At 44.9% G+C, this 25,852-nt stretch overlaps 1 protein-coding gene across 2 annotated transcripts in view; it reads right to left on the bottom strand.

Moving 5' to 3' along the window:
- Positions 1-1,225: 1,225 nt before the first annotated feature.
- The window catches only part of COQ4 (coenzyme Q4), a 37,831-nt gene continuing 13,204 nt past the window's right edge, over positions 1,226-25,852 (bottom strand). For both annotated transcript variants that reach the window (XM_069241437.1, XM_069241438.1), the window contains exons 3-7: positions 25,082-25,178; positions 24,681-24,783; positions 23,973-24,102; positions 17,030-17,123; positions 1,226-2,965 (exon numbers count right to left, since the gene is read on the bottom strand). In XM_069241437.1, coding sequence (XP_069097538.1) covers positions 2,791-2,965; positions 17,030-17,123; positions 23,973-24,102; positions 24,681-24,783; positions 25,082-25,178 — 599 coding nt within the window. In that variant the 3' untranslated portion in view covers positions 1,226-2,790. The remainder of the gene's footprint in view (positions 2,966-17,029; positions 17,124-23,972; positions 24,103-24,680; positions 24,784-25,081; positions 25,179-25,852) is intronic.

The raw sequence follows: 25,852 nt of genomic DNA, 5'->3' as shown, positions 1-25,852 counted from the left end.
TCACTTTTGTTACAGGGGAAAGGGTGGTGGAACAGAGATAGTGTGGTTCCTATTTCTGATATGCAGGCTCACATTTATCAAAATGTTTGTAAAGCAAAACATCCAGAAGATTCTATGCTTTCCACTGATGTTTGTCAGGATTTTAAATGTGTTGATGATAATTCTGTTCTCTCACAACAAAATAATCAGCATCTTGCCAGTAGAGGTACTGCATGTAATCAAATGGCAGGGAAGTTACACGACACTCTGTGTTCAAGTACAAGATCCGTGGGTGTCAGTCAAGTAAAGGTGCCAAGCAAATTTAAAGACTTTGAATTGTATTCGCGAATTCTAAAGTTTTTGTATTACTATGTTTTAAGATTTGAATTGTGTTTTATTTTGTATTTTATCATTTTATGGTTAGCTTTTAAAGGGGGAAGGTTATGTAGTATGTGTTTCTTTATGCTGTGCCTTTAAATAGTTTGTTGTCACCATGTTCCAAATGTGTCATAAGATTCCATGGAATCTTATGACAGGCAGTTGGTTGTCAAGTGCTGGAAGGGATGGGAGAGTTACTGTCAGCTGGTGCTTCATGTCGTGGGTTCATCTACTCTGAGAAATAAAAGACACAAACAGTCTTCTACCTTTTTACTGTCTTGTGTCTCACTGTGATCATCGCTACAAGGGTAACAGAATGTATACTGTTTTTTTTTTTTAAATGCTCGAGTGAAATTTCCTGCTAGGTTTACATAAAAAAAAAAAAAAAAAACAGAGCACTGCATCGCAGCCTTAAGTGATTTTCACATGGTAGCTGTGATCTGCAAGTTATGTACCTCGGTCTAATCTGCAATCATAATTTGCTCCTTTAGAAACACGAAGGTAAACTAAGAACAGAAAGGGAAAGCAGGGATGAAGAACCAGGATGGTGGGCATTATTCTAAATCTTCCACTGGAGAAGGATCATGTGGACGGTTCCAAATCTAGCGTCCTTCTGGAGTAATGTCTCCCAAGCAAGATGTGTATTTCATAACCATGATCCCAAAGTCTGCACTTGCTGCGTTAGTTTTGTATTGTAGCTCACTCGATCTTACCCTTTTAACTTCTGTGGACCTCAGTTTAATCATTACTGGAATATGGGGACACCCACTGAATAAACATTGGAATACAGGGGCCCACAGTGAGCCATTACTGGAAGCCGGGGACTCCAGCCTAAGCAATTTTGATTTGAACCACAAAACAATACACAAATGATGAAATATTTTATTTAATTCACACATATAAAATCACATTTTAAATTTAACAGGCAGATTGGAGCTTTTCTAAATTCAGTTAAGGCAAACCATCATACTATATTATGGCTGATGCACTTCCACTGTTCAAGGACTCAGTCTGAGGATACCAACCGAAGTTTAGGCATCCAGTTTCAAATTCCTTCACATTTAAAGAATGCATAAACATTTTCAGTTTTACATTTGCTTCTTTATATAGATTTTCTTAATATGCTAATATTTTATTTTCTAAGCAGTCATGGACTCCCATAGTAGGTTTCGCAGGTCTGCATGGAACCCTGAACCACAGGTTAAGGACCATGTTCTAGATTACAGTTAAACCCAAGTTACATTCCAGTTGTCCACAAGAGTCTATCTGTTAGAGCTTCACCATGTCTGCTGTGACCAATATGTACTTTCTGCAAATAAGGGCGTTATCGAAATTCTCAAGTGCTCGACACCACTAGTGTTGTCGATTGTTTATGAACCGTCACGGTGAACAGTAAGTGTAAACATTGGGTCCTCCTAAGGGGCAGCCATGTTAACAGGTCCAATGAAGGCACTTCATCCTACTTCCCTTTGTTGTGTTCTTTAAAAACAACTCAGTTAATATCACTTGTGGCAAAGCCATTCAGTAGATAAGAGCGTACATTCATCTATATTACTTTTGATACGGTGGCATAGTAAAACAAAAAACTGAAAGCCGCCCACCGGCAGTAATGCCGTTACGTTTTGAGCGGTCCTGAGACTCCTATAGTTCATAGATATTCACAAGTCTAGGACTAAAAGGTGTCCCCATCGCCTCAGTGACCTGTGGTGTGCCCGGTGCTCTAGCCTCACTTGCAAACACACTGCTTCACATAGCTTGAAATTAATTTTGGAATAGTGAAATAGCAACAGGACCTGATAAATAACGTTTAACAGTAGACACTCTCCCAAACTAACCGCTTCTCCATCCTCAGCTCAAAGTGGTTTGGATAGCAGTGTCCTTCAAATGACAGGAACTTTATATTCCTTTAAATAAACAACAAAAAATGTCCACGCCTCTTTACATTTGGAGTGAAACTTTAGGGACTAATTAGAAAAGAGGTGAAATAAACGATAAAGCAGGTGAACAAAAGTTCAGTGAAGAAATTTGTGTACAAATGGTACTTACAGTGGAATAAAAATTCCCATTTCTCCTCATGTAGCTATATTGGATTCCAAAATAGAGAGTATAATGTAGTGTCAATAACATTTGAGTGAAGTAGAGCTACCTTTTTCTTTGATTAATGACAGTGCAAGTCACTGCTTTGTTTTTCAACGTAGTTGACATGATGATTCTTAGAAGCATTTTCCCTGCGTGCTAACTATCCCAGACAGTGACATGTTCACGGTTAGGACAATTCTTAAGCATCCTGTACCACTCTCATCTGCAATATCACCACCTGGTCCGCTTTCTGGAAAAGGCCTACAGCGTACATGCAGAGGAATTCTGCTCAGGGAGGGGGATTACAAAAGAACGGCCAGTTGCAGTGCTGGGGTTCCGCTCCCCTTCGAGGTATCAGAGCTGTGGTCCAGCGTTCAATGCCGGAGGGGGGTAGATTCCGATCTCTTCTCGTAGAGACTCTACGGTTTGCTCCCATCGTTTCTCGTAGTAGAAATTTAGGATGCAGTGTGCGTTCTGTCCGCTCTTTACTGCCCATGGCAAGAGCTCCTTTATTAGGACTTCCAGCTTCCTGCAGAGAGGGGGAGAATGTTTTAGATTTCACTCATATCTATGCATTGGTATCACAGAATCAGTCATGTAGGCCCCTCCACGTGCAAGACTTGAGAGGGGTGGGTACTCCTAATACGCGGGCATCAAGCTGGTGCTCTATAAACCCACTATGACAACAGTGCTGCTTCAATAGTGAAATTAACTCTTAGCGTGCTACCCAAAAATCACGGTACAAGCAGTGTGGGGTATTCCATTATTTCACTTCCTCAGTGAAGTCGTCCCCTCCCTTCACCGGCCCCACCGACTCGCACTCCTGCGCTGAGTTGTGTTGCACTGAGCCTCATGCTGTCCTACAGTAGTGTTACCAGATTCTGACATGGGCTTCCCCACTGCACCCCGCACAGTACCTCATTATTACCGCTAGGCTGTGACGTACACCCCAATCTGAATTTCAGGCTGCTCTGCATATTGTCAGTGGATTCTCTGACACACTTGACCCCACACAATACATTATTACTGCTGGAATGGCTAACACGTCACCGAGTGTTATGGTGTCCTACACTAACGTCACTGGCATTTCTGACATTTCCTCCTTGGATCCCACCCAGTACTACAATATTACTGCTGGGCAGTGATGCACGCAGAGCCTCGTGCCGTCTGGATTCGGACAGGCACTTCCTTGGACCCCACATGATAACACGTTACTGGAGGGCTGCGACACGGAGCCTCATGCTGTCCTGCATAATGTCACTGGATTATATGACACAAAACACTCGAACCCCACACAATGCCTTATGACTGCTAAACTGACACGTCACACTGGGCCTTATGTTGTCCTACTCTAAGGTCACTGGCATTTCTCTCACACACTCCCTGCTTGGACCCCACACAACACTACACCTTTTCAGCTGGACTGACTCACTTCTGGGCCGAGTCTCAAGCTGTCCTACAGAAATATCACAGGTTTCTGACACGCACGCCTTCACTGGCCCATAGGATACAGCTGGACTGACTCACCGCTACACCGAGTCTTATGGTGTCCTACACTAATGTCACAGGCATCTATGACACTCCCTCCCTGCCTTATTACATCTGGACTGACTCACAATCCCCACTGTCCTAGACTCATTTTACTGGACTCTGGCATGCACCTCCATTACTCTACTGGTCCACCTTCTCCACTCTTATTTCTGGACTGTGCACCACACTCCATCACTGAGTATAACACGATTACTCCTCATCACAGATGGGCTGCACTGCACACTTTATCACCATGTGCCGCACGCAAACTACACCAATCTTTTATTTCCACTGTGTAGGTGGCTATCTGTGTTTTCAAGGTTCCCAAAGAGTATAAATGCAATACATAAAACATTTTTGGACATCAGACAGACTTGCTTCTCCTGTCTTAATGTGCTGTATTCAGTTTCACTAATGGAAGTAACAGAACTGTGGTTTTCCCCACTTCCACCGTGTTATCAGCAGGACATTCACTCACCCTACCCTGGTGCAGAGGCGTTACACCTTATGCCCTGTACATAAGACGAAGAAACACTTTTCCTGCCCTGCAGCGTCAGCACAGCAGTTTTCCTACTGCACTTGTATATGCAGAGAAGCTGATCCTCCTGCACTCAGATACCACTCCTCTTGCTCAGATAGACCAGCAGAGTTGTCGCTTCTCACTCTGGTGCATCAACGAAGCCTGTCGGGGTCCTAATCTGCTCCTCCTGATCTAGTGCATCAGCAAAGCAGTTGGTCTTCCTAATCAGCTGCTTGATACATCAGCAAAGTCATCACTCCTCCAGCGCTGGTGCATCACCCGAGCAGCTGCTCCCCCTGCCCGTGTGTTCTAGGAGCAATGGCCACGGGGCAGAAGGGGTACCCTCCTGTTTAGCAATCAATTCATTCCGCCTTAGTTCTTACTGTACCAAATGGATTAGAACATTATAAAAACAACTTTCTTAAAAAGGAGGCTCGATCTTTCCATTGCAACAGCATGTTTTGTTTTTCTGTGGCATTGGTAACTGGGCTCAGCATTCTTTAAAAAGAAACGTTAAGCGGGACATGGCCAAGTGAGCAATCATGGCGGCCGTAATTTAAAGGAGCTCCTGCTCCTCCGATCCGGCAAGTGATCGTGCCTGACAGCAGAACGTCCCCACCGGGTGAAAATGACAGGAAAGGCACCCTGAGCAGGGGGGGGGGGGGGGGTGGGGGGGGGGGATAATCTCCCACAACCGCCAGAAAGAAGAGGGTCGACCGCAAGGGAGCTGTGGAAGAGACGCGCCAGCCTGCTGGAACAAGAGCAGCTGAGACCCGGCCCACCTTGCTGGTGAAGACTGAGGCGGTAGTGGGGCCCAGCCTGCAGATGTGAGTGGCCTACGGCTGTGGTGGAAAAGCCAAGTGGCCGCACTGGTGAATCCAGGCCTGAGGACCACGGTGGGGTGAGGCTCCCGGCCCTGAACTGCTTGGTGCTGGCCTGCAGGGAGCAGATCGGTGCTGACATGTTCAAGATGTCGGGGGACGTCATAATCAGGGCTCCGGGGGCCTCCCTGATCCTCCAACCCTGCCTCTCTAAAGTTAAATTCGGCCCAGAAATAGACCCTAGGTCCAATGTGATGCAGCTTGCTCTCTTGGAGTCCTGCTAATGAGATTTCCTAATAAACTGCACCTTGGTTCAGAGGGAGAATTCGTGGATCTCCCAGATATATCATGGATGGGGAATAACCCTGCTAATTTGAAGGTCCGATAGAATGCGGGATAGTAATTAGTACCAAGAAATTTGGTGCCCTACATAAACTTCCCCAGGAATTTATTCCACTAAAGTCAAGCGGGTGGAGGACGGTGCGACCTGTGAGGTGCCATGAAGGAGGGGTGGTGCTGTGGGGCTCCCCAGTCCAGGACGTCAAGCTTCTGCCCTGGTGAGTGGTGACCGGTGGGCTGAACGGCAACAGACCCAGGGACGTCGAGCCCTTGGTGTGCCTGCCTGTACAACTTGGTGGTGCAGTGGGACCGAGGCGCTCTCCCTCCGGGGTGCATCCACCTGGCTGAACTCCCCAGGGGAATATGGGGCACGACAGGCCCCCCTCATAGTAAGGCCACACAGACAAAAATGGACCAGTACACCGCACCCAGGGTGAATGGCACAGGCGCGGTGGCCGGACTGGCACAAGAGGCAACAGGGGTCATCCCCACCACTGGATATGGCGATGCTTCTGAAGGCAATCCAGAACTCAAGGGAGGTGGTAGAGTCCAAGTTTGACGGTGTCTGCGTAGACCTCACCCTGGTTCATCAGGACCTTAGGCGAGTGGCGGATAGGGTGACTGAGACTAGAATATCCACAACTGAGGATGCGTGACCGCCACCCATTATTATAAGGGCAACAGATGCTTCTAAGGAGGAAGCATGGGGAGGAGTGGAGGTGAGGAGGAGGGGTATTGTTTGTTTTAATTAAGGTTATTTCTACAGATTGTTCTCTTTAAGTTCACAAGATGAATACATGTACCACTGATGGTCACTACACACATGTTCAGGTGCACTGAAGCAGACACTGTACTGTTCCAAAGGGCCTTGCCCTCATGGTCCGATGCCCCCCTGGGTTGCCCTCTGGGAAGGCTCACGGGCTGCACACGTCAATCCCTGTACTTACAATGATTTCTGTAATCTCGTGGAACGTTAATGGGCTGTTGGACCTCATTAAACAGACTGTAGTCCCCGGTACATAAAGAGGCACTCCCCAGGGGTGGTTCTATTGCAGGAGATTCATCTAATGGGCACCCAGTGCTCCTTCCTATGGAGCTTTGGATACAACAGTTTACCATTCAGGCTTTGCGCGGGGTTCCAGTGGAGTAGCCCTACTACTGCACAAATCGCTTTTGCTGACAGTGACAAAGGTTCACGAGTAGGTATATTGGTGTAGAGGGTCAGATAGAGGCCAAGCAATACAATCTGGTGTTCTGCTATACTCCTCCACGACTTTTGCAGCACACATGTGAGACACTTGGATCTCTCTTTGTGTCGCTCACTGCCGGATTCACTCTGGTGGGGGGGGAAGACTTCAACATGGTTCCGGACCCAATCTGTGATGACTTGGTGGGACCCACTCCCAGCCGACACATCCGGTCTGCACACATAAAAACTTGGGCTGACTCATGGGTCTCAGCAGTGCATGGCGGATCTGGCACCCAGAGGAACGTGCCTACACCCACCTATCTGCTGCTCATCATACTGAAGCCCTAATAGACCTCATATGGGCACCAACAAGGGACGTGATGAATCAGCTCGGTTTGGATCCTTCCTAGGGCATATTGGACCACACACCAATTTTAGCAGACTGGGGTGTGGTGCACCAGGCACAGCGGCCAACTTGGAGACTAATGCATGGTACTTGAAGTCCCCTGAATGTGCCAGTTTGTAGAGGCTTTCTTCCACTGTAACGAGGGCTCAGTAAACTCAAGGGTGACGCTTTGGGCGGCATGCAAACCTACAATGCAGGGAATACTCAAAAGCTACATCGTAGACGGGAGCAGCGACAGAGGGAGAAATGCATATACCTCGAAAACAGGATACTAGAGTTAGAGAGACAGGCCTAACAATTAGAAAAACAGGGGACTGAGGGACCAGATGGGTAACCAATAGAGTACTACAAAAGCTTCTGCTCATTGTTGGTGCCTCATCTTCTAAACCTCTATAAAGAGATGCTGTCGAAGGCAGAATTTCCTCCTGAACTAGGCTGTGCCACAATTGTGGCTCTGCAGAAGGAGGGACTGCCCCATGACCAATGTGCATTGTATTGGCCAATCTCGCTTATTAATGCTAATGTAAAGATATATGCCAAAATACCGGCAAAACGTCTTCCCTGCAAATTGTCCCACCTCATTCACCCAGATCAATGTGGCTTCATGCCAGGTAGAAGCACGAGGCACTGCATCCATCAAGTTCAGGAGGCCCTCAACCAAGTGGTAAACCATCCCTGATCCTCACTGATTTTTGTAAAGCATTTGACGAGATCTCATGGGAATATATAGAGGTAGTCCTGTTGGGTATAGGGCTGAAAAAGATTCCATCCTCTATCAACAATCTACAGCCCAGGACCGGGTGAATGGAGTGCTCTCCTCCCAATCGCCCATTCAGCAGGAAACGTTCCAGGGATGTCCTTTATCCCTGATGCTCTTCGCTCTAGCTATTAAGCTCCTGGCATGCTTAATGCATAGCGACCCTCTAATTTGGGGCTAGAGATAGGGGAATGGAATAGAAGACAGGGTGGTGCTACACGCCAAGGATGATGTCCTGGTGTTTCTGGGTGACCTGCCTGCGTCAGGCCCCAGGTGCTTGGAATGGTTAGAGCTGTCCAGGCTTCTGGTTAATACTAGTAACTCAACACTATTGGAGGTGAGGGGCGAAGCGGAGGGACAACTGTGGTGCCCCAAATTCCCGATGTGGAGGAATGTTCTTAAATATCTGGGGGGTCCACAACTCCCTTCTACCCGAGTTGGCTTGGGTACTAAATTTTGAGGGCTTGGCCTCAAACGTGGATTGGGACTTACAATGCTGGAATGGTTCACCCTTAAACCCAGTGGGGCATACTGCCTTCCTTAAAATGATGTGGCTCCCCCACTACCTCTATGCCTTGACAAATTATCCCTATCAGATATCACAGGACTGGTTCTGAGCACTTGCTTCTAAACTTACAAATTTTATATGGAACAGAGGGTGGCATTAAAGTAGCCTTCGATACTGCACGGAAGTCTCCCTATGAGTGAGGACTGGGGATCCCAGACATATATTTATTACTTAGCCGCACAGCTGGTGCCTGTAAATGACTTGTTTGTGGGGGGGGGGATATCCCCGCTTACCGGCTTGAAATCCATTCAGTGGATTTTGGTGGTCTTCTGGGAATGCTCTATGGGGGTAAAATCTCCAAATAGATAGCTTCATGCACTCGGGTTGCTGGAGGGCGGCCATGCACTTAACAAAATGGGACCTGCGCTTTACTCAAATGACTTCCCTGTGGTGCGGGGAATGGCTGCACCAACTTACAGCACTTAAAGGGTTTCACTGCTGGGACTTGATAGGGATCACCTACTTTGGGGATGTTTACAAAGGGAGTAGCCTTATGTTGTTTCAAGATCTAAAAGAACAATATGGACTGAATAAGAACATTTTTCCGATATCTGCAAATGAGACATGCCCTGGGGGACCACATTCCCTCAGAAACTCACCACCCTGGATATAGCCCACTAGAATCCAAACTACTAAACGGTAAACTGGGGAAGAAAGTGGTATCCCACACTTACAGGTAACTACTCACGAATGCCCCTGATGGCTTCGACCACCTGAGACAGAAAATGACAGTGGGTTGGGGAACTAGTTGACAACTGGCAAGAGGTATCCCTGGCTCCCAGGGAGCTAACCATCTCAGCAAGCCTGCGTATGATACAATTTAATGGCTTCAATGCAACTTACATAACCCCAGCAAGACTACTGAGAATATCCCCCTAAGACGCTTTCACCCTGTGCCAGGTGCAACCTTCCCAGGGGAGACTTCTTCCATATGATCTGGAACCGTCCCCAGCTAAGGCCCTTCTGGGGGTTGGGGTTGGGGGGGGGGGGGGGGTAAAGAATGATCAGAGGTACTGGGGCACCCTGTAGACTTAAGTCCTAAGACAGCAGTGTTGGGACTGCTGGAAGAACTGGGGGGGGGAGGGGGCCTCGAGCAGAGAGGACATTTATAGGGGTGGCATGCCTCTTAGCTAAAAGGGATATAGCCCGTATGTGGATGCAACCCAAAAGTCAATTGATGGCGGGGTGGACTTGTGCGTGCACCAAGAAAAGCCAATTTATGCTGTCAGAGGGTGCCCGCTAAAACATGATAAAATATGGGGTAAATGGTGGAACTATCATGGCATATTATTGAAATGCTACTGTCAATGCAAGTGGACCTATAATGTAATGTAATGTGAGATTCGATATGTAGACTGAATGTTGCCAACGTTGCAACATGATGCGTATACACTATTTTCTAAACGAAATAAAAAAAAAGTGGTTATAAAAGAAAAAGAATAAAAAAGTACGTTAAAAAGACCACGACTTTTAGGACTACAACATTGAGCATGTCTCTGTAGAAAGCCAATTCGTTCTACTACTCCCCTTCAATATCGGCCAAACCAACTTGCCCAGGAGTACGCAAGCTGGGGTGGAGACAGTTGAGAGGTAGACACACCTTACCCTTCTTAATGCTGTTAAAGTTGGGCCCTGCATGCTGCTTTAACCAAGCCGAGGACGAGGCAGCTCAATGTCACTCCTGGACGGTCAACAGCCAGGTTATATGAAGCTCCATAATTGTAAGCCTATCTAAAAACATCCTTTTTTTTTTTTTGCATCATTCCCTACCTATTGGAATAGTGTTGGTCAGCTTCTATACATCTGTAGGCAGGACATGCCCATTAGACTTTTGCAAAACTTATGACCTCAGATCGTTTTGAGATTTCAACAAGGACTCGCAGGTTATTGGGAATGTAAGAGAAAACAATGTTCTTAGAGCCCAAGGCCCTTGGGTTTCTTTGTTCAAGACTGTATATGCCCATGCAAACTCCTGATCTAAGAGAATCAAACAGATCTTCAAAGTGATGCAAGGCAACAAAATCCCAGAGTTTGTAGAGCAGAGTGTATGAAGCGTGCAGCACCAGGTTATGGCAAATTGGGTTTACAAAACAAGCTCTAAAATATGTGCACACTCTCTTGCCTCTAAGTGCAGAAATTAATTTTTTGTTATGGTGTATTGTTTTAGCGTTGTGCGTTCATATTTTTATTTGTGAATCCTGCACAAGTCTAGTTTAGCATTTTATGTTGGGGTTTATTTTGTTGCTGTAATTACAAACTAAAGATTGGTAGCCACATCTGTGCAAGTTATTTTGTGTTGTCTTAACCACTCATAGAAGCACCTTTACGTCTTGTTTTTTAAAAGAGTTCATCCTGTCATGCTTATTTGGGGGGGGGGGGGGGGGGGTGTGTGCGCATTATCCTGCCATCTAGTGTTGGGCTCAGAGTGTTACAAGATGTTTTTCTTCGAAGAAGTCTTTTTGAGTTACGAGACAGAATAACTCCTCCCTTTCGGCTCCATTGCCATCGGGTTCGGACGTGTTCCTATTCGCTCCGTATTTAGAATCGGGAAAGTTAGCTAAATTATCGAAAATTCGACGGTATTGTTCTAGTTCGGTACCGGGTTAGTGTATCGGCACCAACAGCAAGAGCACTCCGGCGGCCCTTCGGGGCTTCCGTTTTTCAGCGGGGCCTGGTCGGCCCGACTACACCCATCGTTGAAGACTAATGGACCGGACCCCCTTCCGCTTCTGTCCGAAGTGTCATTCGAAGTATCCCTATACAGACTGTAATCTGTTTTTATCACCAGAACACAGGGAGGATACTTGCGAGGCTTCGAGCGTTTCGATCAAAAAAGACCCTACGAGATAGACGAGCAAGAAGACTGCAAATGGCGTCGACACCGAGAGAGCAACTCGACGTCGGAGAGGAGGAAAGCATTTCCATCCAGGGATCGGACTCTGACGAATCCGAAAGTGGCCGAACCTCGACAGTGCAGCGAATATTGAGCAAACCTGCCCCGTCCAAAACTCACACAAAGATCTTTACGGCCAAGGGGATGCCACTGCCAACAGGCCATGACTTAACCCATCGAAAAGAAGGTGACCAAACATTGGCACCGAAAAAGGCCAGGGATTTGCCGAAGACTTCCGACTCCGGTCGAGATTCCGGCACCGAAAGCTCTCGACACCGAGAGTTCGACTCACCCAAGGTGAGACAAATATAATCGGAACCAAAAAAAGACTACATCTGAAACCTCTGTGCCGAACAGAAGCACTTACACAGAAGAGCAAGGACTTTCCAGCCAAATGAAGGAAAGACATAGATTTGAGCAGGAATTAAGTATGGATGAACCAGACCATACACAAAGGAGGTTGCATATCCAGAAAGAGACTGGAAAAATACAAACTCTACCTCCAATCAAGTGTAAAAGGAAACTGGCATTTCAGGAGAAATGCAGCCTAAGGCGAAGATGGTTCGAGACAAATCCCCACCACCAAGGTTTTCACCACAACCGTCCCCACTGCACTCACCACAACTGTCTCCAGTGGGAACACCTCCAATGCAGTCCCCCACACATACAGGGATGGCATAGAATGATGCTGATGCATGGGACTCATATGATGCACCAGTATCGGATAACAGTCCGGATTGTTATCCAACAAAGCTGTCCCCTCCAGAGGACAGTACTGCATATACGGAGGTACTATCCAGGGCAGCTATGCTCCAAAACGTAGCAATGCACTCAGAGCCAATAGAGGATGATTTCCTATTTAACACCTTAGCATCCACCCACGCTTCCTATCAGAGTCTGCCAATGCTCCCGGGTATGCTCAAACACGCAAAACAAGTATTCCAGGAGCCAGTTAAAGGAAGGGCTATCACGCCTAGAGTTGAGAAGAAGTACAAGCCTCCCCCAACGGATCCTGTGTTTATAACACAACAACTTACACCAGACTCAGTGGTTGTAGGAGTAGCAAGAAAGAGAGCAAACTCTCAATCGTCAGGAGACGTTCCACCGCCTGCGAAAGAGAGCAGAAAGTTTGACGCAGCGGGCAAACGAGTGGCAGCACAAGCAGCCAATCAATGGCGGATTGCTAATTCGCAAGCCCTACTTGCTCACTACGACAGGGCACACTGGGACGAGATGCAACACATCATACAGCACTTGCCCAAAGAACACCAGAAACGTGCCCAGCAGGTTGTGGAAGAAGGACAGGCCATATCCAACAACCAGATAAGGTCCGCACTAGACTCGGCAGACACGGCAGCACGAACGGTCAACACAGTGGTAACGATTTGCAGGCATGCATGGTTAAGAAGCTCTGGATTCAAGCCAGAGATCCAACAAGCGGTGTTGAACATGCCATTTAACCAAGAATTGTTTGGGCCGGAAGTGGACACAGCAATTGAAAAGTTCAAAAAAAAAAAAAAGACACGGACACGGCCAAAGCCATGGGCGCGCTCTACTCCCCACAAGTCAGAGGCACCTTTAGGAAACTACAATTCAGAGGAGGTTTGACAGTTAAACACCAGAGCCTTCCACCTCTCAAACCAGACCCACCTATCAGGCACAATATCAAAGGGGAGGGTTTCGTGGTTCCTATACAGGACAATTCCCAAGAGGAAGGGGAAAGTTCCAGGCAACCAAAACAAGCCAGACCAAACAGTGACTTCAATGTCACAAAACCAACACTTTTCACCAGTGGGGGAGGCTAACCGCATATTATCAAAACTGGACACATTACCACAGACGCATGGGTCCTATCAATTATCCAACATGGTTATTGCATAGAATTCACAAATTTCTCGCCAGATGTGCCACCAAGAGCACACAATATGTCCAAACAACACTTAGACCTATTACAAATAGAAGTGCAAGCACTATTACAAAAACAAGCAATACGGCTAGTACCCAACCATCAGAAAGGAACAGGCATCTACTCATTATATTTCCTAATTCCAAAAAAGTACAAAACATTAAGACCTATCTTAGATCTCAGAACACTGAATCTCTTCATCAAATCAGACCACTTCCACATGGTAACACTTCAAGACGTGGTTCCCTTACTTAAAAAGGGGGCTACATGTCAACATTAGATCTCAAGGATGCGTATTTCCACATACCCATCCATCCTTCTCACAGAAAATACTTAAGGTTTGTAATAAAAGGCTTACACTATCAATTCAAAGTGCTACCGTTCGGGATAACAACGGCCCCAAGAGTATTCAACAAATGCCTAGCAGTAGTAGCCGCTCACATAAGGAGACAGCACATGCACATATTCCCATATTTAGACGACTGGCTAATAAAAACCAACACTCAACAACAGTGTCTTCTTCACATGCAATACGTCATAGAAACTCTACACAAACTAGGGTTCTCTATAAATTACCAGAAATCAAATCTGCAACTATCCCAAATACAACAGTACTTGGGAGCAACACTCAACACACAAAGAGCAATTGCCACTCCAAGTCCACAAACAGTCCAAGCGTTCCAAAACGTAAGGTTTGTAATGAAACTTCTAAGCATGATGTCTTCATGCATAGCCATTGTCCCAAATGCAAGATTACATGAGGCCCTTACAAAAGTGCCTAGCAAAACAATGGACACAAGCACAGTGTCAACTTCAAGATCTAGTGTTGATAGACCGCCAAACACACTTCTCGCTACAATGGTGGAACCCTATAAATTTAAACAAAGGGCGGCCATTCCAAGACCCAGTGCCTCAAGCTGTTATCACAACAGATGCTTCCATGATGGGGTGGGGAGCACACCTCAACAAGCACAGCATACAGGGTCAATGGGACAATCAGCAAAAACAACTTCACATAAATCATTTGGAACTGCTAGCAGTGTTTCTAGCATTAAAAGCATTTCAACCACTGGTAGCCAACAAGCACATCCTTGTCAAAACCGACAACATGACAACAATGTATTATTACAACAAACAAGGGGACACACACTTGTCACAACTGTGTATCTTAGCACAAAAGATTTGGCATTGGGCAATTCACAATCACATTCGCCTGATAGCACAATACATACCAGGCATTCAGAATCAGTTAGCCAACAATATCAGTCGAGATCACCAATGAACTCACAAATGGGAAATGCATCCCTAGATCCTACAGGATCACTTTCTCCGCTGGGGAACACCGACCATAGACCTATTCACAACAAAAGAAAACGCAAAATGCCAAAACTTCGCGTCCAGGTACCCACACCCTCAATCCAAGGGCAATGCACTATGGATCAGTTGGTCAGGGATATTTGCTTACGCTTTTCCCCCTCTCCCACTCATTCCTTATCTGGTCAACAAACTAAGTCAAAACAAACTCATCTAATACTCATAGCACCAACCTGGGCTCGCCAACCGTGGTACACAACACTGTTGGACTTATCAGTAGTACCCCACATCAAATTACCAAACATTCCAGATCTGTTAACACAACACAAACAACAGATCAGACACCCGAATCCAGCATCACTCAATCTAGTAATCTGGCTCCTGAAGTCTTAGAATTCGGACATTTAAATCTTACACAAGAGTTTATGGAGGTCATTAAACAAGCAAGAAAACCTACAACAAGACATTGTTACGCAAACAAATGGAAAAGATTTGTTTGCTACTGCCACAATAATCAGATCCAACCACTACATGCCTCCACAAGGGACATTGTAAGTTACTTATTACACTTACAGAAGTCTAATCTAGCATTCTCTTCCATTAAAATCCATCTCACTGCAATATCTACCTATCTGCAGATTACACATACATCACTTTTTAGAATCCCAGTCATTAAAACATTTATGGAGGGACTAAAAAGAATCATACCCCCCCAAGGACACCACCAGTACCTTTGTGGAACCTTAATATTGTATTAACACGACTCATGGGCCCACCATTCAAACCCATGCATTCTTGTGAAATGCAATATCTGACTTGGAAAGTAGCCTTTCTAATAGCGATCACATCACTTAGAAGAGTAAGTGAGATACAAGCATTTACTATTCAAGAACCCTTTATACAAATACATAAAGTGGTTCTCCGTACAAATCCAAAATTCTTACCAAAGGTGATATCACCATTCCACCTAAACCAAACTGTGGAACTCCCAGTCTGCTTTCCGCAACCAGACTCCGTAGCCGAAAGAGCCTTACATACATTAGACATAAAAAGAGCTAATGTATTACATTGACAGAACAAAACAATTGTTTGTAGCCTTCTAAAAACCTCATGCAGGTAATCCTATATCCAAACAAGGCTAGTTAAATGTATTCAAACTTGCTGTATTAAAGCAAAAAGAGAATTACCTTTTACACCAAGAGCACATTCCACTAGAAAAAAGGCGCCACAATAGCTTTTCTTGGGAATATACCTATGACAGAAATTTGTAAGGCAGCCACCTGGTCTACGCCTCATACATTTACTAAGCATTACTGTGTAGATGTGTTAGCAACACAACAAGCCACAGTAGGACAGGCTGTATTAAGAACATTATTTCAGACAACTTCAACTCCTACAGGCTAAACCACCGCTTTTTGGGGAGATTACTGCTTGTTAGTCTATGCACAGCATGTGTATCTGCAGCTACACATGCCACCGAACGGAAAATGTCACTTACCCAGTGTACATCTGTTCGTGGCATGAGACGCTGCAGATTCACATGTGCCCTCCCACCTCCCTGGTAGCCTGTAGCCGTTCTTAGTTCAATGAAAATTGTAAATATGTAAATAAATATTCTCTTGATACACATTAAGTACATACATAACTACTCCATTGCATGGGCACCTCTAGTATACTCACAACTTCTACCTCACCCTCTGCGGGGAAAACAATTTAAGATGGAGTCGACGCCCATGCGCAAAGGTGCCGAAAGGGAGGAGTCACTCGGTCTTCAAAGAAAAACAACTTGTAACACTCCGAGCCCAAAACTAGATGGCAGGATAATGCACAGCATGTGAATCTGCAGCGTCTCATGCCACGAACAGATGTACACTGGGTAAGTGACCTAGCTAGAACCTTGTATTCAGAAGCGGATCTAGGCCTTTATGGCATGCAGGCGCTTGAACACTGTAAATAGTGATGTACATGGCGAAGGGGTAAAAATGACTGTACTTTTATTAATTACTATGTATGTGACTTAGCCTGATTTGATTTCTAAGTATATTTTATGCTGTAAGGAATTTGCCAACGACAAATTGATTGATAGGAAAGAAAAAGTCTGGAAGATGCAGAGGTGCGGTTTTGTTTATTCGGAGCAAAAGCAGTAGATAATATTGTATCAGGATGGTCTATGGCACCAACTACGAGGCTCTGTCAGGATTTTTTTTTTTTAAATTTACATACCAGCAAACCATATCCACTTAAAGAGCGCAGTTGTTACGTACACTTGTTCCATTTCAAGGTGCAATGAATAGTACCAGATTCTTGCCACAAGAACACTTTAATAGTTTTAGCCAAAGTAGAAACGTACCTAGATTTGAGCCTAAGAGGACCAAAAGCTGCTCCCAGAATGCACATGGGCAGGCCAGTCTGGACAGCTTCAAACCACTTCACAACGACCTCACCTGAAGAGAGAAAGTAGAGTCTGTTCGTGTGGGACTCATGCAGAGATATTTCCTTTACATTGTCAACACAAAACTAAATCAACTTTACCAACCTGCTTGGTGAAGTTGTTTTGGCAGGCTGGAGATTCAGAGCGGCTGCTACTACAGTGGCCATCTCCCTCAGCTGGTTTCAGTCTCGAGAACACATGTCAAATAGTGTAGGCAAAACCCAACGATGACACTGCGTAGCGTCCCTTTATACTGCAAGTGTGACGAGCTAAAATTGTGACTGAAGTACATTTATGACACATTGTGCATACCCGCCTATCATGGGCAAATATCTCCACTTAGGGGGAAAAGCCCTTTCTAACTATTTCAGGGTGCCGCCCTGTGCTTCATGAAAGGGTGCCCAATCTGTCACCCTACACCCCTGCCGCGGTACCCAGTCTCAAGAAGTGTTTTCCTTTGAATCATCTGCATGTCATCCTAACCACAAGTGTTGATGCTCTCCTGGCAGCCGTTTTCTGTGACTATTACTAGCACCATTCCTACAGTTAGTGGGGTACTTTAATACTTTACAATCAGTGATGGAGCTCGTTTTGGGTGACTGGCAAGGAATTTCACTCCAGACTTGGAAGTTCTTAAGGTCTTGCAATTAATGAGGCACTCATCAGGGTCCAAATCAGCACGGATAGCTTCTTTGTACGGCAAGCAGGATGTGGTGTATTTACAACAACCAAGACTGCCCGTCTTGCCACCAAACAACCATGCTGGAGGAGTCTTGTAGAACAAATGTATACAGTAGTTGTGAGCTCATACATCGTTTGCAGGCTTTCTGAACAAACTGGCAAGCGGAGTACTAATGCGAGTCACTGTAGTCTAACGCAAATAACACTCCCCAGTGGTCTTCGAAGCTGTCCCTAATCACATTACATGACTTCTACTGTTACAACTGCTTTTCTTAAGGGTTCCTATTAGATTTCATAGTTGAATTCCTGTCAACTGAATTTGGTTTTATTATGGTCCTTCACAGTTATTCCTGGACCTGCGGCTATACTTGATTTCAAGGCCTTTCTCCTCCTAGTTTCCAGATGGTCTTGTACCTCTGCAGCCTGCCGATTTCGATTTCTCTTTCCACTGCCTACTCTGGAAACCACTGACCTTGTTCCAGATACCTTCTACCAACAAGTCTTTCTTCATGCTTGCAAGTTATCTGAGCGTGTTGCAACCTCACTGACTAGCCTGGTTTCCCGTCTCTAGCCAATATTGATTCCAAGTTTATTTCATTTATGATTAGGAACTCAAAACGAGGTCTACATAAAAAGGACATAAAAATTAAATATATACAGAAACAATCAACTACCTTACCCATCCGCCCACAAAGTGCATCATAATAAGACTCCCACCCCCTTACATTAAAATAAATCTCAAGCCCCCTACCCGATTTCCTTAAGAAACGTCACACCGGAAAACACCATCTTTACAACCTATATGCTTAGAATAAGTATGAGAAACACAAATTGAACACCATTATCCGAAATGACTTCCTCCGGAAACCCCTCCTTCATAAACACTTCCCTTAAGAAAGTCACAAGAGCCTTGGCATTTGGCTCCTGTACAAATTTGACATAAGGCCATTTCGAGAAATAGTCAACCACTACGTACACATACCGTAGCTTGCAATTGAGCGAGCGAAAAGGTCCCACCATATCAACACCCAATTTGCACCAGGGACCTCCAGGACAACAAATAGGCATAAGGGGTGGTATCACAGGTTTCAAACTCTTGTCGGAGTTGGAACACACAGCACAATTCGTTACTAATTGTTCGATTTCACTGTCCATGCGAGGCCACCAAAAGCGGTCTCTTACTCGTCTTTTGGTCAAAGAGGCCCCCAAATGACCTTCATGCACCTTCTTTCAGGAATGAACTCCTCAACCCCTCCGGAGGGATGAGTTTGTCATTACTCAAGAGAATGTCCTCCTCAATTGTTAACTCATCAGAAACTTTCCAAAATGGCTGAACCGCCATGGTCAAGTCCCTCTCATAAGGCCAGCCCTCAACTATAAAGCTCATCACTGCGCACAGGTCATTGTCCTCGGCCAACTTCTCCTTCCACTCTGATTCAGAACACACACATGCACACGCACACCTGATCAACCTCAACAGCTGCAGTCATACAACATTCATCGTCCACAATTTCATCGGACGTCGGGCTAATCTGACTGGGAAATCTCGACAGATAATCAGCTCTTACATTCCTTCCCCCGGGTATATGCATGAATTCGAAATCATACTGCATCAACCTCGCTACTAATCTAGCAGTCCTGGGTGTACCTGTTTTGTCGTTGGTCCCCTTCAAGATTGAAACTAGGGGCTTATGATCTGTTTTCAATATAAAATGCCTCCCCCACACGTAACTCCTGAATTTTTCAATGGCCCAAACACAGGCCAGCAGATCTTTTTCGATGACAGAATAATACACTTCTGGTGTTCTTAATACTCTAGACGCAAAACCAATGGTGTTTTCAACACTATCGATCATTTGAGTCAACACCGCCCCCAGTCCAATGTTGCTAGCATCAACCGTTAGACAGCATTGGAATCGATCATACAGTTTCAGCATTTTGGCTTGCGTCAATTGGATTTTAATATCCTCAAACGCTTTTTCACATTCTGAACCCCACTCAAAACTGGTCTTATCTTTCAATAAATTGGACAAGACTCTCACCCGACTAGCATACTCCGGTATAAACCAAGAGTAAAACTCACATATACCTAAAAACGCTTTAACACCAGCCTTGTCTGTGGGCGGAGGAGCTGCTGTGATAGCATCAATCAAACTGGGTTTTGGGCTAACACCCTCCTGACTTATCACATGACCCAAATACTCAACTGACTACTTCATGAAGTGGCACTTCTCTCCTAAGAACAATGCCATGAGCCATGAATTTCTGCAACACTTTTCTTAGAATCTTGTTACGCACCTGCTGATCAGGTGCGTGAATTAGTACGTCATCCTGAAAAACCACCACGTTGGAAATCCCCTTTAACAGTGTACACATGATTCTTTGAAACACCGAGGCTGCAGATGCTAGCCCAAACGGCATACAGCAGAATTGGAAAACACAAAAGGGCGACACAAAGGCTGTTAAGTACCTGGACTCCAGATCAAGTTCCACCTGATGATATGCACTAGCCAAATCTAACTTCGTAAAGACCTTTGCACCTTTATTGGTGGACAACATTTCATTGATATTAGGTAGGGGATGTGAATCCACCCATATTTCTCTGTTGAGTGCTCTCAAGTCCACGCAAATTCTCAATTCCCCATTCTTTTTCTTAGCTACTACTAACGGAGAAAGCCACAAAGAGGATTCAATTGTTTCTATAATCCCTTTGTTCTGTAAACTTTCCAGTTCCTTTTCTACATTTTCTCTCACGCTCAAGGGCACAACCCTAATTTTATGTTTGACTGGAGCGGCATTCACTTTCAATTTTATTTTATGTTTAAAACCTTTCAACTTCCACAATTCACCTGAAAAAAAACATTAGGGAATTCATTGAGAAGGCCTTCAATTCCCTCTGTTTCTTTAAGCACTGCAACCTGTTCAGACGTACCTGGCTGCAACACCATTCCAAACAGGCCCTGATGGAACTAGCCTAAAATGTTCAACCCTCTTGCCGCTACATAGATCTTCCCATGCATGCATCTCCCCCCTAAACTCAAGAATGTCCTCAAAAAAACCTCGAAGTTCAATCTTCCTCCCTTCATAGGACACTGGAGCCCTGTCTGGGGGCTCAAGGGCACGTTCTCCCCAATTCTGCTTGAGCAAGTCTAAGGTAATCATGGTAATTCTAGCCCCTGAGTCGACGAGCAAACGCAATGACTTGCCTCCTACTCTTATGCATACATAGGGATCCACACAATTATCCGGATCCCGCTCCCTCATCAACAACTAAAACCATGTCCTGAACCTCTCCCATGAGGTGCTCCACCGCTTCTTCACTCTCTTCCATCACCGACATGACAGACTCTTGATTTCCACCTTGACAGACTTTGGCAAAATGCCCCACCCTGCCACAGCTCCTACATTGGACATTAAAAGCTGGGCAACTCCTAAATCCTTTTTGATGCATCATATTACCACATCTAAAACAAACATTTCTTTATCTGAAAGAAAACATTGGAATTGGCAAGCTTATTGTTTTTCTGTCCACTTGATTTGACCACACTCCTTTTGCCATCTTTGTTGATGACAGCGTTAGCTCTGCTAGTCGTCGCCAATTCTATTTCCTCATAGGACTTGACAGAAGATTCGATGCTCTTTGCAATTCTTATTGTCTCCACTAACGTTGGATTGTCCAGCGATAACTTCTGTCTGATAGATTTATCTGTCCCTTGACAAATAAATTGGTCTCTGATGAGTTGATCACCCAGCGCTCCAAACTGACATTCCACAGCCAGAAGGCGCAACGTCGAAATATAAGTCTACATCTTCACTGAAGCGTTGTTCTCTTTTAAAAAACTTGTGCCTAGCCACCACCAAGCTGGGAGGTGCATCAAAAACCTGTTGCTCATTTTCTTCACCGCAATCTCATACTCATCCATATCACCATCATCCAATTGGAAGTCTGGTAGGTGCTTGAAAATAGCTCTCCCTTCGAAGCCAATGGAATGGAGAAGACATTTTTTCCGTTCTGGCCTGTACCGTGATGCGCCAATCGCCCCTAAATACGTTTCAAAGGCATCATACCATTGCTTCCAACTTATAGATGGTTCGCCAGGGCTCTCTAGAAATGGCGGTGGGGGCAGAACCGATTGCATGATGCAACCTCACGAAAAAACAAACACTTTTTTTTTTTTTAAATGACACACAAACGTAGTTAGGATAAAAAAAAAATCTAAAAAAACATCTCTAAAGTAGAAAAAAAAAAAGGTAGCGTTCTTGGTCTCTATAACTTTTTGTTTGTTCTCCAAAACTATCTGTAGACCAATGAGTCTTAAATGCTTCCCAACAGGTTGCACTGTTATATAAATAGCGTCTTAAATCTGTTCCTCGTTGTCTGTCCGCATACACTGTGACATTTAGAGTATTGTCCGTAAAGTGGCTGAAACACTAGAGAATTTAACACCTGCAGAGCAGATCCATACCTCGGTTTTTGTGTAGCTTATCGATCTCCTTAGCTTGCGTTGAGGTGATGTTTACATCCGGTGGGAGTAACACCGAGATCAAAACCACTCCCCCGAGGTGCTGTGATAGGCTTTTCCCAATGTGCCTGGAAACATCGGTGGTGGCTTGAGCAGGATGAGGTAAACGTTGATCCTGCTTCCAACGAAGAGGACGCTGCAGGGGGTGTCGTCTGCAGCTGCTCCTGTACAGCTGCGTGGGCCCGCTGCGCTTGGAGACCATGATCCTCGTCGCCAAATGAAGTAGGCGAGGAGAGCGTGGTAAGATCACATTTATTTATTTTATGTAGGAATAAAGCCACGGTCTCCAAACACGACCGGGCACGGCTGCACGACCCGCAACTGTCGAAGTGTCCTTCCAATGCGCACCAGTCTGCCACCTAGCAACCACGGAAGTCTGCTCGCGAGTACTAAGTACAACACATTCTCAATTTTTTACTGCTGCCATTACCATGTTAAACAAATTAGATACAATGAACCCAAAAAATGTACAACACAAGTGCAGGTCTGGCTGCAGAGTAAAAAGAAAAGCTCCCCGTGTGTAATGAATATGGACCTTAAAAATCTTCGCTGCAGGTGATCAGCTCTCTCAGTGTCATAACACTGACATTTACAACAGTGTCTAGTAGGAGCCTTGTTTCACAGATCTGCACCAACAGTAAAGTGGATTCAGACAAGCCAAAGAGTCCCCTTCAAACCCAGACCATCCTCCCCCCCCTCTCAAAAGTACTGGCTGTAGCTAAGGACACAAACCTCCATGTGGAGCACGTGACTCATTACATCCACGGTCATATCATGCTTAACTATTCAGTTTTACACCAAACCGCCCATTAAACAATAAATAAACTCTATTTGATACAAAAGTCAACAGCACCTAACAACCACCTTGATATCACTTCACTGGCTCTAGGCAGAGCAAAGCCTAGCATTTCCAATGTGTGTACAACACGCAATCAGCTGCCACGCTGACCAAAATTTCATTCTCGAAAGGACTAGTGGTGCAGCACCCACACAAATGCCTGATGGAGTTCGGATGAAGAATTAACAATTAGGAGGTTTGCCTTCAAGTACAGCCCCTGAATGTAGATTTGTGGGAAGTGTCAAAATCTAATCATTGCTAGAATCCAGGCTGAGATGCAATATGATCTCTAGCACTGTCAAATAGGCTTTCGTCAGAGCTGTGATATTAGGAGCACAATGCCATAAGTTGTCATCTCTCTAAACGACACCAGAAGAGACACGTGGATATTTTTTTTTAACTGGACAATTAGATTTCTGAATCATCCTGCCACTTGGATAAGTAGATATTTTATTGAATTCCCACCCCTGTTTTTGATTTATCGCTGAACATAAAAAGCAGGAATGCTATGCTCTCCCTACCTCCAGGTTTAGGCATAGCTCACAATCAGAGGGTTCTCGCAGTGCCACCGTGGTTTAAATAGAACTTGATGTTAAGTTTTTATCTACCAATCAACCAACTGCCCTGTGAGGGTACCAGAACAAGCCCTTAAGGATTCTAGCACGTTTTACTTTCAAATCCCTGGGCGCTTCGACACTAACCACTATGACTGACAATCTTCAGTCTATGTAGGTGTCAGTGAGGCAACTTATTTGTTGTTGTACAAAACAAAATGCACACACGCCCACCCTCAACTCAATTTCTTGTGCTCATAACTCACCTAACATGTTGGTTGGCATGCCGAGCAGGGTGTGCATGAGATCGTGTACCTCTCGATATCGCTGGATAACATAGGCCAGCTCTTCGTCGTCCACAAACTTTACTGGCATGCGGGTGTCAGGAGAGACCATCTGAAAGCAGACAGAGGAGATCACAATGCAGAGTAAACTAAATGATGACCACCAGTCTGTGCTTACTGCCCATTCTCCTAACCGGTGCAATAGAAGAAACTCCAACAGCTGCAGATTTATTTTATTCATCTGCTCACCTGTGCCAGTCCCATGCTACCTTAATATTTTAATATAGGTTTAGCCAACACATCTGGTGGGCTGCTGTTTCTATCATACACCAATGTTTCTATAACGATTAATTTACATGAAAAGCACAAAACATCTCATACGAAAGTCTTGTTCTTCGAGACATTGTGGACAGACAAGCGTCAATCTCACAAAGCCCGAACACACATCTTCCTCATCCCTTTGAATCTTATTCTTGAGTTGTTAAAAAAGCCATTCGTGGAGAAACCAAACATTGCCCATCCTCTCCAGCTCTGACTCCAGGTATGATGAAGCATGATACCCCAAAGAGTAAACATAAAATGTTTTTAGGAGATGTACTTTAGACTATTACTGTGTAAAACATCCACCTCTGTCCATTCGTCAAGCAGCACTTGAAAAAAATACTTGTGTAACAAGAAAACATCACTTACATTGACATCCAGAAACCGGGCATATTCTCGGCCAAATGTCCCATCTGGCAGTTCTCTGAGCCACTGCATATCTAGGGTGGACATACGGATACGAGGCCTCTCTCTGCAAATACAAAAGATGTACACTTAATAAGTGTGTAACCCATGCCTTACCTTTGCAAAATCATAAATAAGATGTGCCTGTTTCCGTGGCTCTTCAAAGCCTCTTTTATCAGGGACTCAGTCCTAGATAAACTTGTGCTGTCAAATTAGAGTAGAACTAGACGAAGTCCCTCAAGAGAATAAGAATTGCCACTGACGAGTGAGACCAGGAAAAGGAAGTTTCATCGCATGGTTGTTCTAGAGGCCAATTTGAATTGATTTGAGATGCTATGTCCAGCTTGGAAAGAAAGATTACGCACTGCAGGATCTGACAGCCTTCAGGGTGACGCTTCATTCTGTCCCGGAGCATTTGCAAAGCCAAATATCCTGTGGTCTCGCCCAGAACTGCTATCATATCTGAAATGTTAAGGAAGAGGGTGAAAAGGGTCACACAACGGAGCCCAGCATAAGCATATATGATAAGAGTATGATGGGCAATTCTTACATTAACAGAGCAACTATAGAATATGTATTGCAAGTATTGAAAAACATGCTACGCTAATAATTGCCACTCCCATTATCGGCGCCTTTACTGACCAGTTCGGGGTTAGAACATAAGGACGCCAATGCCTAACTCTCACACATGGGCAAACCGTTGAAGCTGCTGGGGGTGCCACAGTACTACAGACAAATTCCATGTACCAGAGCGAATGCTCGAGTCTTATCTGGCCAGGCTAGTTACAGAATTGTAGAGAAGATCCCATCAGGAAACTACTGACATGCATTAAAACCATGCTAGAAGAAGCAGAGGCGTAAGGTGGATCACTAAATAGGAAACAGACTTTGTAGTACCACAGGTATTGCAAAATGGTGTTTTGAATGTTTTTGGTGTGGAGTGTTTGTGTTTTGTATATGAAGCAACAACAAATGTGATTAAACCTACCATGTCACAAAGCTATTTTAAGTTATGGTTTTACTCCTTTTTGCACATATCTTCACATGTACCTACTTTCAAGGATACAGAACAAAAAAGGAGTAGTCGCAAAAGATTTAGACAGTGTGAATGTGACTGCTTGTGTGTGCATTTGACA

The sequence above is a fragment of the Pleurodeles waltl genome, chromosome 6, assembly GCF_031143425.1.
Source record: "Pleurodeles waltl isolate 20211129_DDA chromosome 6, aPleWal1.hap1.20221129, whole genome shotgun sequence".
NCBI lineage: Eukaryota > Metazoa > Chordata > Amphibia > Caudata > Salamandridae > Pleurodeles > Pleurodeles waltl.
The sequence above is the reverse complement of the archived record's forward strand: the minus strand, read 5'-3'. Positions and strand labels throughout refer to the sequence as shown.